We start from the raw sequence: 13,448 nt of genomic DNA, 5'->3' as shown, positions 1-13,448 counted from the left end.
TACTCCTGTTTACAATTCCATCTAATGTATTTAGTTTTCTTTTTTTAGTGAAATTTGTGTAAAAAAGTCATTGCAATTTTATTTTCGATATTAGATTTTGGTAAATTTTTGACAAAAATAAAAGATGGACTTATCATCTAGACAACTTTTTTATAGATACATGTTGGTATGTTATTTGAAATTTATTACACATTTAAAAAAAATTTCATAATACATATATTTAAGCTTGTCCGCGCCTAAGTGGTCTAAAAATTAAGAAGAAATAATATTGACCATTTTTAATGTGATTTCACACTCCTTCCTTGTCTCGGGCTATCTTTGCTAGTATTATATATATATATATAAAAGATATACAATTAGTAATAAAAATAATTTAAAAAAAAAGAGGAACAAGGGTTGTGTATATTTATTTATTAATATACAATATATTATATGAGTGTTAAAGTAAAAACTAAACCAGGGAATAATTAAATGTTAATAAGTAATAATGATTAATGAATAAATCATTTTCATGTGACGTCATCTTTGTTAATGTCCGCTATTTTTGTGGCCTAAATAACCAAGTTTTATAATAATACAAACCCTATTTTCATTCATATCCAGGAAAATTATGAACTTATTGTCAGTCAAAATGGGAGCAACAAATAAAAGTACTAAAATGGATCCTTCTATTGCTTAGTTTTATTATCTATCTTATCCAAATAGGTATTAAGAAATATTTTATTTCATCATTATAAAATCCTATTTCCATTTTCTAGACAATAAACTAAGAATTAAATAGAAAAAATACGATATTTTTCTCTAATTATCCTACTTTTCTCGTCCTTAATCGATCAAAAAAAAATCTAGACATTTCATAGGGGTTTTTAGTACTTGTTACTTTGATTTAAATCAAATATCATTGGCATCAAGTAGTAATTAATGCAAGTGTCAAGGCTTTTTTTATTCTACAAGCCATTTAATGAAGTTTCGTACAGATTGATTGGAAATTAGTATATTTCAGTGGTAAACATATCAACTTTGAGCCCCCAAGATGGTGTCACCATCAACTATGATGCAATTATAATTAAAACCTCAAATTCAAGCTTTTTTAAATTATAATTTATCTTTTTTTCAATAGAAAGTTAAACAATTACACTTTCAATGCCTTAGAAAATGTACTATCACATATTTTTAATTTAATTCTAATTTTATAATGAAGCAAATACAATATCAGGGGCGTTTGCAACGGGGGGTCTAGAGGAACTGCAGCTCATCCCGAATTAAGGATTTCTCGTTTTTTACTAGAATATTTTTTTGTCATTCGGTCAAATTATGCAACAGAGCAAAAAATTTAATATTTTTTTTTTTGTGAATAGCGAAGGATTTTTGAAATGTTTTCTAAAAAAATTTATTAATTTTTGAATAGCTGTAGATTTAAAAAAAAAATTGTTCTTGAATAGTTAAGTTAAAAAAACAAACAAAAAAAACAAGCCCCTCTTCCCTATATAATCCTGGGGCCGCCCCTGAATATGTACTTGAGCCCAGAAGTTAAAATTGATTATTTTAGAATTAAATAAAACTTTTAAAAAAATGTAATTAAATAATTTGTATAGTATATGAATTTTATGACAAATTAGGGTTATATATGTATTTTATAATTACATTTGGTTAAATTAAAAATATGTCATTGAAATTATAATTGAATGATTTAACTTTCTAATTAAAAAAAAAAACACATTGATTTTTTGAAAATGAGTAAGAAATAAGCTGTTAAAGTTTCAATTTGAAGCATTTACTAAATGAATATTATGATAAAATAATTTGCACTCCCGTCACATTCCATACATTCATATTCCATACATTCTTTATCATTTATTCAGTGTTCCTTGACAAAACATTAATATTATGTTGATGGCGTCCGGAGGGGAGGGCAGCAGGGGCTGTGAAGCCCTCCTCTTCCCCAATCAAGGAATTTTAGTCTTGATAAAAAAATTACTGCTTTGTAAGAAAATTTTGAAAAGGGAAAATAGGGGAAAATAATTTTTTAAGGGTTTATTTTCTAACAAAAAGGTAATACGGGCCTGTATTACCTTTTTGTTAGAAAATAAACCTCAAGAATTTTAAATTTCTTCAAAAAAACTAAAATAACGCCCCTACATATTAAATATTATAATTTATATTTTATATTAATATATTATATAGCTAGTATAAGTCCTTTTTCCTCAGCAACTTGTCGGCAAAATTAGAATAAAAAAAAGAACAGCTGTTTTCTCTTTCTTGCCTGATGGACAGTGAATGAAGCAGGTTGTGTTAGGAGGGGAGAAGAGGGCGGAGGTATAGCCATCTAGGGAAGGAAGAAGATTTGAACTCAAAAGAGAGAGAAAGAGAAAGAAAGAAGGAGGGAGTGAAAAGAAAGAAAGAAAAAATGAAGCTAAAAGTTGAAGCAGCATAAAGGAGGAGGATAAAAAGATAAAGAGATAGAGAGAGAGAGAGAGAGAGAGAGAGTGAGTGAATGAGTGAGTAAGTGATTGAGTGAGTGACTACTTAGTGCTAAGTAAGCCGAGTGACTGAGTGATCCAATTGGCAATTCCATCTCCTATCATTTCTAATATTGTTTGTTATTGTTGTGGATCGAGCAGCCATTTGTTCACTTGTCCTAGTATTTTGTGTGTTTGTTTCAATTGTGAAAGCTGAAATGAGTGTGAGATTGTGTGTGAATGATTATTGATCTTGGGAGAGGATGAAGCATCCTTCATTAGTGTGGTGTTGGAGCGGAGCTGGCGCTGCCCACCTCCTTCTCCTTATTCTAATCCCTGCTGCACGGACTGAGGAGGAAGCTTTGCTTGGAAAGACTGGAGAGTTATCCTGTTCTTTCAGCACGGATTCTCTTCAAGCACCCGATTTGGAGATTCGTTGGGAACTCAACGGAGTTCCTCTCTCTCGCAAGGAATCCAAACGCCAGGAAAGAACCTTTTCTTACTTAAAGGCTTTGTTTTATCAATATTTAGCCGACTATTCATTACTTCCTAGTATTTGATAGTTTCATTCAGGGCGCTATTTATAGCAGCAGTGAACCTCAAGCTGCTTAATTCATAATTTGCAGAACAGTTGTGTACAAATGTCCATCAAAGGCCTGCATTTTTTCTTGTTTAAAAATAATACATGACCCAGATTTGATATCATTAAATTGAGTCTGCTCATGATGTTCTACCAATAATATTACATCAGTTCATATTTTCTTTCCAAGTTAATATCCCTTATCAATAGCTACTTATGTTCATGGATCATATACAAATATTTGAGAAATAAATAATAATCAATGAATTCCTTTTCTTTCTGTATTTTTGCATTACAATGCCACTCCTGATCCAGATAAAGACCAAGAGAAAAAGGAAAGAAGACGCAGATAGAAATGGGAAATTAGTGATAGCTATTTGTGATTCAGTATCAAAATGGCTTTCTCTTTTATTATATGAATTGTTAGGGGGCGCTTGGCTCTGACTTCTAGAGAAATGTATTGTATTCTAAAAAGGGATATACTACTTTTTTTTGTTGAGAGACTCATACCGGTAATTACCTTTCTTAAATAAAGGAAGGTTTCATCCATTCTTTTAGTAAGTTAAGGTTATGATTTTTAACATGTCAAACATTCTCTACCGATGTATCATAATACATCTCTATTTTATGAAATGATGTTAAGACATATATATACCTAATATTCAAATTAGAACTTCCCTAAATAGAGATTTTATAAAAAGAATTAAATAAAAAGAACCTAAAAATGATATGCAAATGCTATTCCTGTTAAAGGTTTTCTATTTAACTCTCATTGTCAAAAAATGATTAATTTTTTGATGCATAATTAGAATTTGCTACCTAAGGACATTTCGGCAATATTTCATTATTTTTATTATATGAAGATATTTTGCACAAATAATATTCAAAATGACACTCTTTTCGACAAAATTACTATGATACTGTACTAATAAGAAAGTTACTCAATATCTTTTTAAGTGATTGTGAGATCCCCCCCCCCCCTACATTATTTCACAAGCTTAATTTTCACTTATTAAGCTACTGTACATATATATATTTAAAAATAAAAATAAATATTTATTGTATCGTTATAAGAAAAAATAAATGAGTGAAGGAGGAAACTCTGGGAAAATAAATCTATCATGCAATGTTTAATTTCAATCAATACTTTATTGATAATAAATATAATATTTCGTAATTTTCAACAGATGACTGTAAGTAAGTCCGCGGACGGAGCTTTAAAAACAGAGCTGATTGTTTTTGATGTGGATTGGAATGACCAAGGTGAATATTCCTGTATAGCCTTTGAACCTGGAAGAGAGGCTCTTTTGTATAAGGACACTATTAATTTGACTGTTTTTGGTAAGATTATCATCCTTTGTTAACTATCCCCCCTCTCAACATTTGGAGTCCGTCCAAACAATGTTATGTTACATGAATGAGAAAAAATATATGTCTACATATATATATATTTATACTGTATACAAGTTGCAATTTTTTATAACTTACAACTTGTACAAGAAAATTGACAAGTTGCAACCAAAAAATGAGATGAAGGATTTACTGTACTTGGGATGAGGATCATGCAATAATTGAATGCTATATGGAGGATTCGTATATTATTGGTGTAGTTTTTGACTATATCATTACAAATTACTAAAATATAAGTAATATCAGGCAAATTATAAAGTTCTAATGCCCACAATTATATTACTTATTACTATATAATACCTTGTATTTTTAATCGATCAAAATAATATGATAGTATCAATGTAGAGCTTGTAATTAGAATTTTCAGTGTTGCAATTAAATAATATATTTTAAGACGAAGAAATTGCAACTTGTACACGACATATAAATTATATTTTAGACATGATTATTATTAGAAAAAGTAGTAAATAGTAGTCTTCTATGTATTATTTACACAATCATACATACATATATTATCTTACGCAACGCCTAAGGCAAACAATCGTTATAACTTTTCAAATGTATGGCGTTATTTTTTCATTGAGTAGAACGTACCGTATGTTATGCAATTACAATTATGGTAGTTGTGAGATAAAATAGTCTGAATAAATGTTTTGCATTCAGTTAGAAACAAAATCATTTTTGAAGCATTCATATCTGACAAAAAAAAAAATAATAAAATAAAAAAATCTCTTCTTAAAATGTCTTATTATTAGTGATGGGACGATTTAAAAAAAAAAAAAAAAAAAATCCCCATGCGATTCTAGTGAAAATTAGCGATTCGGATTCTTTAATATTCTGAATACATAGTTAAAAAATACCATTTTGCTATCGGGGGCAACCACAGGATTATATTTTGGGGGCTTGGTTTTGGAATTTTTTTGGAAAAAAATCCAAAAATTAAATTTATTGGAAAAAAATTTCAAATAGACATTTTGATATTTATACAAATTTCAAAAATCCACAACTGTTCGCAAAAAAAATTCAAAAATCTTTAGCTATTCTCAAAAAATTTCAAAAATCTTGAACTATTCTCAAAAAATTTCAAAAATCCACAGTTATTAACAAAAAGAAAAATTTTTTTGGAAAAAAATTTCTTATATAAAAAAAAAAAAAAAAAAAAAAAAAAAAAAAAAAATTCAAATATTAAATTTTTCTAGAAAAGAATTAGAAAAATCAAATTAAATTTCAAATATTAAATTTTTCTACTAAAAAGGAAAAATTTCTTAATTTGTGTGAAGGGATTTTTTTTTTCATAACTTAAAAAAGTAATAGTTAAGATACCACTAATAACTAATAATTAATAAGAATCCAAATCGCAAATTAAAGATTATTTTCCCGATCCTGTTTCCAGAAAAAAAAAACCCCGATTTTCCGATTCCAATTAATCGTTCCAACACTACTTATTATATTATCAGAGTATTTGTTTATTAATATAATATGTAGGTTCCATTTTCAGGACGTAATACAATTTACTTTTTATTATTCTTATCACAATAATTTCTAAATAGAAAGTGACTTCATGCATATGTTCATTCAAATATCCTTGCGTTCAATTCATATTTTTAATAGAATGATGCTCTACTTACATGTTCTAATGCAATGCTAAATTATTATACTTTGTTCATGGATAGTAATTTTTCTCTTACATAGCTTCTCCCTCTGTCATTGATACAACAAATGGGCGGGAATCCATAGGAAATTCTACTGAAATTTCATGCCATTACTCGGGGAAACCTCTTCCTGATATCAAATGGTTGAGCTTTGATGGAAAAATTATCTTAGAGGATTCTTTAAAATACGAAATTTCATCTGAAGAACGATCCGATTCTCAAATTATATCATATCTAAAAATTTTAAATCTTCAGCGTGAAGATAATGGGACATATCTCTGTGATGGGGAAAATGAACATGGCTCTTTTGTTGCTATTATGATAGTTGAGGTTTTGGATAAACCAAGTGTTGATTTAGATTTTGTTACAGCAGTTGGGATGTCGAGTATTTATCTCAACTGGACCACCAAAGCATGGAATTCTCCTATTATTGATTACTTCTTGAAGGTAGCCCTTTCATTGATTTTATTTTTGAAGATAATTGTTTTAATAATTGTATTTCATTCAAATAGTATCGAAAAATTGGTTCTGATAATTGGGTTTTCTATATCGATGAAAAAATACCTACAAGTGCTTCAAGTGTAGTCATAAATGACTTAGATTCTAACTCCTCGTATTACATCGAACTGGCTGCAAAAAATGCAATAGGAGTTTCTGAATATAATCGCTATCATTCTAAAGTTTCAACTTTGGATTTCAATCCCAGTTTTGTTCCTGAAGTATCAATTAAAGGTCTAACTTGGAACTTTGTATCAATTAGTTGGACCACTCCAGAGAATATAAAGCAAAAAGAGCATATACATCAGTATAAATTAACTCGAAAAACTGATGAGAGCGAGGTAAATATTTACGATAAAATACTTTGTTATGTTTCACATGATATTTTGTCATTATTTACTTATTTCAGGTTGACATGTATCAATCCTCAAGCCGACCTCCTTCTTATCTTTGGCGTCACTTGGACCCTGCCACTGAGTACTCATTTACAGTTTCAGCTTGTAATTCATATACACGTAGATGTGGATTTCCTTCCTCTGTAGTTAAAGGAACGACTGAGGATGGGTTATCTGGCCCTCCAGCTAAAGTTGAGATATATTGTCGCTATGATAACATTTCTGGAACTAGCTTTGTAGATGTAAAATGGAGTGAGCCTGAAAAGAAATATGGGAAAATTCAGTTCTATAATGTAGGTTCATCGTATCATTTATGCTCGTAGCTATATATATATATATTTGTTTAGGTTCATTTAAATGGTCGAGCGGATTATGTTGATCAAAATGGGAATATAATTCGTGATGATTGGGGCCCAAAGCACAAAACAGAAGACTCCTCCATTTTTCATACTCGTTTTGATTTTCTACCCTCAAATACAAATTATTCGGTTAAAGTATGTGCGATAACACGGAGAAAACAATGTGGCCAAGTCTTATCTAAGTCCTGCATGATGAAATCAACCCCTCCAAGGCCTGAAATATTGAACAGATTTCAGTGGTTTGCAGATAGTAATATTGATGGACGAGGAGTGTTCCGTCTTCGAATTCCTAAGCTTTCTGAACGTAGTGGAAAAATTTGTTGTGCTAGAGTGATAGTTGTCAAACTCAAACGAGGTCAAACTGTGTTACAACTTCCTCATCAATCTGCATTACAAATATCGACTTATAGTACTGTTCAAAATCAAGAAGGCGGGGCATATATTGCTGAAATTATTGGTTCTGATAACATAGGACAGGATATACTTGTTGGTGATGGTGAAAATGTCGTCTCTACAAATATTGGTTCATGTCCAAGTTGCCAAACAGGCGTAAGAGCTCAACTCCTTCGAGAATCTTCAAAGGCAAACAAAAGATTCTATCTTCTTAATGAAAGAAGTAAGACTCCTAGAAGACTTACCAAGAGATTTGACAAAGTTCCTGAAACAGAAGGATTGCTCGTAGAAGATGGATTCTTATCGGAAGATCATAATTACACAGCATTTGTCGAAGTTATTGTGGTGGGTGATGAAATTGGACGAAGTGGATTTATGAGTATTCGAAGACCTGGGGAATCTCCGTCTGTAATGGTGTCTCCTGTCAACGCAATCCTTGTCAGTGCGTTAGGAGTACTTTCTGGACTCATTCTTGTCGCCTTGTTTTTGTTTGTTGCTTTCTTCCTTTTGAAAAGGTATTCCAAGGAAGTTGCTGTCAATCAAGGAGTAGAAATGGATCTGAGGCGTAGTTTCCGACATTTCTGTTCTACATGGGGTAGAGGGGGCGTTGGGAGAAGAGATCATTCGCAATATCTCATAACGCCTGAGACTTCACCTCCAGAAATAAAACCTATTTCAAAGGACGATTTGGTTGCAGCGTTCAAAGAAAGGCATAAAGATAGTGATTATGGATTTCAAGCTGAATTTGAATTACTTCCTGACAAATTCCCTGATCGAACAACCTTAAATTGTGAAATGCCTATCAATAGAGTCAAAAACAGGTACCCTGACATAAAGTCATATGACCAGACTCGAGTAAAGTTGACTCCTATTGAAGGTGTTGAGGGATCAGATTATATTAATTCTAATTTTGTTGTTGGATATAAAGAGCGAAAACGTTGGGTCTGTGCTCAGGGTCCTCTAGAACACACAATAACTGATTTTTGGAAAATGATTTGGGAACAAGGTGTAGAAATTGTTATCATGTTAACAAATTTAGAAGAGTACAACAGAGTTAAGTGTGCTCAGTATTGGCCTGGAGCAGGTGATTCGACCTATGGTAACGCTGTCATTCGGTTTTGTACCGAAAAAAGATATTCTGACTATGTTGTTCGGGAGTTATCCATTAGTATGAACAAAGGTGGAGAAGAAAAAAATGAAACTGAATCTAGGACTGTCTATCATTATCATTACCTTCAATGGAAAGACTTTAATGCCCCAGAACATGCGCCAGGGATGCTGAGGTTTATTGATTATTATACTAGAATTTATAAATTAATTATATAATTAGTCTTATTAATAACGCTGATCGTATCTCTATTTAGATTTGTAAAACGAATTAATGAAGCATCATCAGGTGTTGCGCCTATGTGTGTACATTGTTCTGCTGGAGTAGGAAGATCGGGAACTTTAATTGCAATTGATTCCTTAATTGAACAATTACGAGATGAAGGAAGTGTCACTATTTTTCAAATGGTTTCAGACCTGCGACATCAAAGGAATTATTTAGTTCAATCAGTGGTGAGTTATTTAAAATTTGCGGATAAATTGTTTTTGTGTTTATTTAAAACTTTAATTACTCTTTCTTTTCAATAGAAACAATACATGTTTGTATATCGTGCTATCATGGAAATGGCTCAATTTGGAGATACTGAGTTAAAAGCCCCGGAAATTAAAGGAAAATGGACTGACAATAACAAAAATTTTGATGAAGAATTTAATCTGTTGACCAAAGTTGTAGATGATCGGAAGGCGTTGAGTGTTGGCTCCAATGATGAAAATAAGTATAAAAACCAAAGTGAGCATATAATTCCATTTGATCGAAACCGCGTCATTCTCACTCCTGACGGACTTAAACCACATTCAACTTATATCAATGCCTCTTTCATCGAAGGATATCATAATGACGAGTCATTCATAATCACTCAGGTAAGCAAATGTTGAGATTGTATTTCAAATATTTAAAAACATATAAATAGGATCCATTACCCGGTACGATGGAAGATTTTTGGCGCATGGTTACCGAGCACAATATATCAGTAATGGTCATGCTATCTGGTGACAATGCATCAATTATTTACTGGGACGACAATATAGGTGTAACCAAAGAATTCGGCAGCCTCAAAATAACACTTCATTCTAAGGAACCTTTGACCTCCTATGTAAAGCGAGAGTTTAGTGTTTTTAATTCTAGGGTGAGACATTTACATATGTTATTACTCTTATTCATCATTACTATTTAAATAAATATATTTATTTGACTTTCAGGCTGAAGAGGAAATCAAATTAACTCATTTTGAATATAGTGCTTGGGTGGGGACTGAAAAAAGCCTCCCCCCCATAACTCATGGTTTCTTAGATCTAGCTGAACACTCAATGGCCTATAAGGTTGAAGCAAAACTCTCTGGACCTGTTGCTGTTCATTGCAGGTTTGTCTCTTTTTCCTTTTAATGTCAATTTTCCCATTTTGAAATGACCATGGATTTCTTCAAATTTGTATTGTAGGTATGGATCTAATCGAAGCTCCGTATATGTTGCAACTTGTTGTCTCATACAACAAATTAAAATTGAATCTCGTGCAGATATTTTCACAGTAGTTCGGAAGTTGAGATCTCAACGTCAAGGAATGATTCAAGAACTTGTAAATACTTGACTTAATAATTTACTTATTGTTAACATTTTCCTTTTTTTTCTAGGATCATTACAAATTTATTTATCGTATCCTATCAGACTATGTCGATCTATATCTTAACAAAGATGGAGAATACGAATACTCAGTTCCAGTCAATTCTGTTAATGGAACTATACCTCGAGTCGATTAATTTAACTTCCTATATTGATTTCGTTTTTAACTAATATATCAGGAGAAGATTCATTCAGATATTTATAAACCGTATATTTCTACCAGTGTTTAACGTTTTTACTCCAGGTGGCTAAATGCAGCTAACTACCGCAAAATTAAACTTTTTGCCCGAAGCATCATTTTTCTAACTTATATTTACCTTTATATAATAAATATATATTTATTTATACGAACTTAGAACCTTCATTTTGCAAACTTAATGACTACTTCCTTAAAATTAATACAGGGAACAAGTCTATTTGATATGTATTTTCAACGTATGTTGTAGTTTTCCTTAAAAAATAATATTCATGATTGTTATGATCTTGCTTTGCAAGAGTTCAAACCAGAACAAATCAGATATTGCAAGTTTGTCTCTTCAAATTACTTTGCAACATGAATAATATAATTATACTACACATTTCTCTCTCCTCCCTCGCAAAAATAAAAATAATTTGGATCAACTTTAGTGTTAAACCATCTTTTCAGCCCAACTTTTCCCCTCAATGTTGTGTTGTAATCTCATGTTTGTAAAATGAAGATATTTGCTTATACATATAAGTTTATTTCTACAATTTTTCATATTATCTTTTCTACGATTGTTAAAAATGTATTTTCTACAGCATCATTTTCTCTTTGATTTTTATGATATATATCTATGTATATGTATAGTATTTTTACTATTTATAGTCGCTTTTTAATGACATTTATATCAGCATTGATCGTACAAAAGAATGGAGGACGCATTGAATTTCTTATTTCATTTTAAATGATATGTATTTTCTGAAAACTTTATATAACTTCGAATTCAACTTAGTGATATTTTATCATTAATTCAAGTTATAATCATAATAAAAAAAACCATACTCAAGTCTATTTTGTCGACTATTAAGTGATTTTTTTGGATTAAATTATCGAGATATGGATGGTTAATATACTTCTCCATTGATCTCATTATACATAATATTTATCTTTTCCTGGTATTTGTTTTGTATTGCTTTCCTCTTTAATTTATACGATGTTGTAATTAAACCATTTTCCGCCGTCCAAGGTCCATGAATAAGCCAAACGGCCTTCGGTATTTCAAATTTTAAAAGTTTGGCTTCAGAATGGTTAGCTAATGCTTGACGTACTTGGCTTCTAAGTAAATTATTATCATATACGCTTTCGTTCCTCAAGCCCAAAGACTCTTTTAATATCTTAATACTTTTTTCGTTCGGAATGATGAGACCCACGATGCAATTTCTCTCAGGCTCTCCATAAACACAGATAATATCAACCAAAGGATGTGTGCCTAGGTATGTTTCCACCTTTCCCAAAGAAACATATTCCCCGTTTTGTAACTTTATAATATCTTTCTTGCGGTCAATGATTTTTAAAGCTCCAGAGGATTGGAGCTGACCAATATCTCCTGTTTTGAACCAACGAACACCATTTTCTTCATAAAAGTTTTCTTCTGTTTCATCCATCAATTCAAAATAGCCCATTGCAATTAATCCCCCTCCGACATGAATTTCTCCTCTAGGGTATGGTTTATCTTTCACAGTATACTCTCCTTCATCCCAATTGGTGAGTTTGACAAAGGGTCCGGGAAAAGGATGCCCGACTTCTCCGAGACTAAAATCCTCTTTTCGACCCAATATAAATCCTCCACATGTCTCTGTTAATCCATAACCTTGACTGAGTTTTAAATCGAAGACAATTTCCATAAACTCATGTGCTTGTGCTGATAGAGGAGCTCCTCCTGACACAATTGTTGAAACGTTTCCACCCAAAAATTGTTGAATTTTTTTGAAGAATAATAAGTTTATGATGGGTGTGTTCATCCCCAATTTTCTCCACTTGGACTTATATTCATAGCAAAAATTGAAGAGTAACTCAGAAAATGGACCATTTTCTGATACCTTTTTGTATAATTATTTTATAAATTCTATCAGCAATAAGAGGAACTACTGCCATGTATGTAGGTTTTAATTCACATATATCTCCGAGTTGCCCTTCCTTCACCATGGAGCCTGAGTTCATTAGTGTATTTGGACCTGAAAACCCAATTGGTATTCCTTTACCAAATAAAGCAATTTCCACGGAGAGTTCAAATATGTGAGCTAGAGGAAGATATCCTATATATGATTCTTTGTCGAGTCTAACAAAATTTTGATTGAGAAAAGACATAATACCAAAAATATTTGACATAATGTTGAAATGGGAAAGGACGACTCCTTTAGGAACGCCACTCGAACCCGATGTATACATTATAACAGCAATATCTTCCGAATTTGGCCTCCAATCCTCTTCATTATCATTTTGAGAATAACTTTTAAGCCCTTTCTCCAAGATTTCATTGAAGCTATACACATTCACATCTTGTTCAGGAGTCGTTTGAGCTAACGAGAATTCCTCCTTTTCCAAATATATAATGGTTTGAATTAAGCCCCCTTTAGAAGCAAGTATTTTTTTGAAGCCTTTTGAGCAAATTTTGAGAAGTTATTATAACTTTAGCATCAGTTTGTTCTATACAATGGTAAACACCCTCATCTCCGAGGTTAGTGTAAATAGTGACCACAGTCATTGAGTTTTTAAAACAACCAAACGCCGATACAAGCCATTTAGCACTAGATTCAGCATAAAGCAATATTTTGTCTTTTGGAAGAAATTTCAAATGTCTCAAGCCTTTGGAAAAGTTTCTACTAATTGTATTGACATCCTCATAGGTAAGCCATTCATATTCACCTTGATCATACTTTGTCATGGTGTTATTCTCCTTTGTAACAATTTGTTCTACATTAAAAATACGCCTTGTTCCAAAGCAATTTTTGGACAT

At 31.5% G+C, this 13,448-nt stretch overlaps 2 protein-coding genes across 3 annotated transcripts; one reads left to right on the top strand and one right to left on the bottom strand.

Moving 5' to 3' along the window:
• Positions 1 to 2,496: 2,496 nt before the first annotated feature.
• Positions 2,497 to 11,498, top strand: Ptp69D (Protein tyrosine phosphatase 69D). Of its 2 annotated transcripts, none has more exons than XM_071893099.1 (12): positions 2,497 to 2,536; positions 4,227 to 4,380; positions 6,142 to 6,548; positions 6,614 to 6,940; positions 7,009 to 7,287; positions 7,342 to 9,029; positions 9,111 to 9,306; positions 9,382 to 9,714; positions 9,765 to 9,980; positions 10,054 to 10,214; positions 10,291 to 10,426; positions 10,482 to 11,498. In XM_071893099.1, exons 2-12 carry the CDS (start codon positions 4,227 to 4,229, stop codon positions 10,605 to 10,607), a joined length of 4,023 nt encoding a protein of 1,340 aa, XP_071749200.1. In that variant the 5' UTR covers positions 2,497 to 2,536; the 3' UTR covers positions 10,608 to 11,498. The 2 variants fall into 2 exon arrangements, with proteins under 2 accessions (XP_071749200.1, XP_040580072.1); XM_040724138.2 differs by lacking the exon at positions 2,497 to 2,536 and adding an exon at positions 2,589 to 2,944.
• Positions 11,499 to 11,503: 5 nt separating this feature from the next.
• Positions 11,504 to 13,448, bottom strand: LOC121127725 (long-chain-fatty-acid--CoA ligase 4-like). The gene is given in 3 exon segments (XM_071893101.1): positions 11,504 to 12,510; positions 12,512 to 13,113; positions 13,157 to 13,448. Coding segments are annotated over 3 exon segments (1,848 nt in total). The 3' UTR covers positions 11,504 to 11,556.

Source organism: Lepeophtheirus salmonis, chromosome 13 (assembly GCF_016086655.4).
Source record: "Lepeophtheirus salmonis chromosome 13, UVic_Lsal_1.4, whole genome shotgun sequence".
Taxonomy (NCBI): domain Eukaryota; kingdom Metazoa; phylum Arthropoda; class Copepoda; order Siphonostomatoida; family Caligidae; genus Lepeophtheirus; species Lepeophtheirus salmonis.
This window is presented reverse-complemented; position numbering and strand designations above follow the sequence as displayed.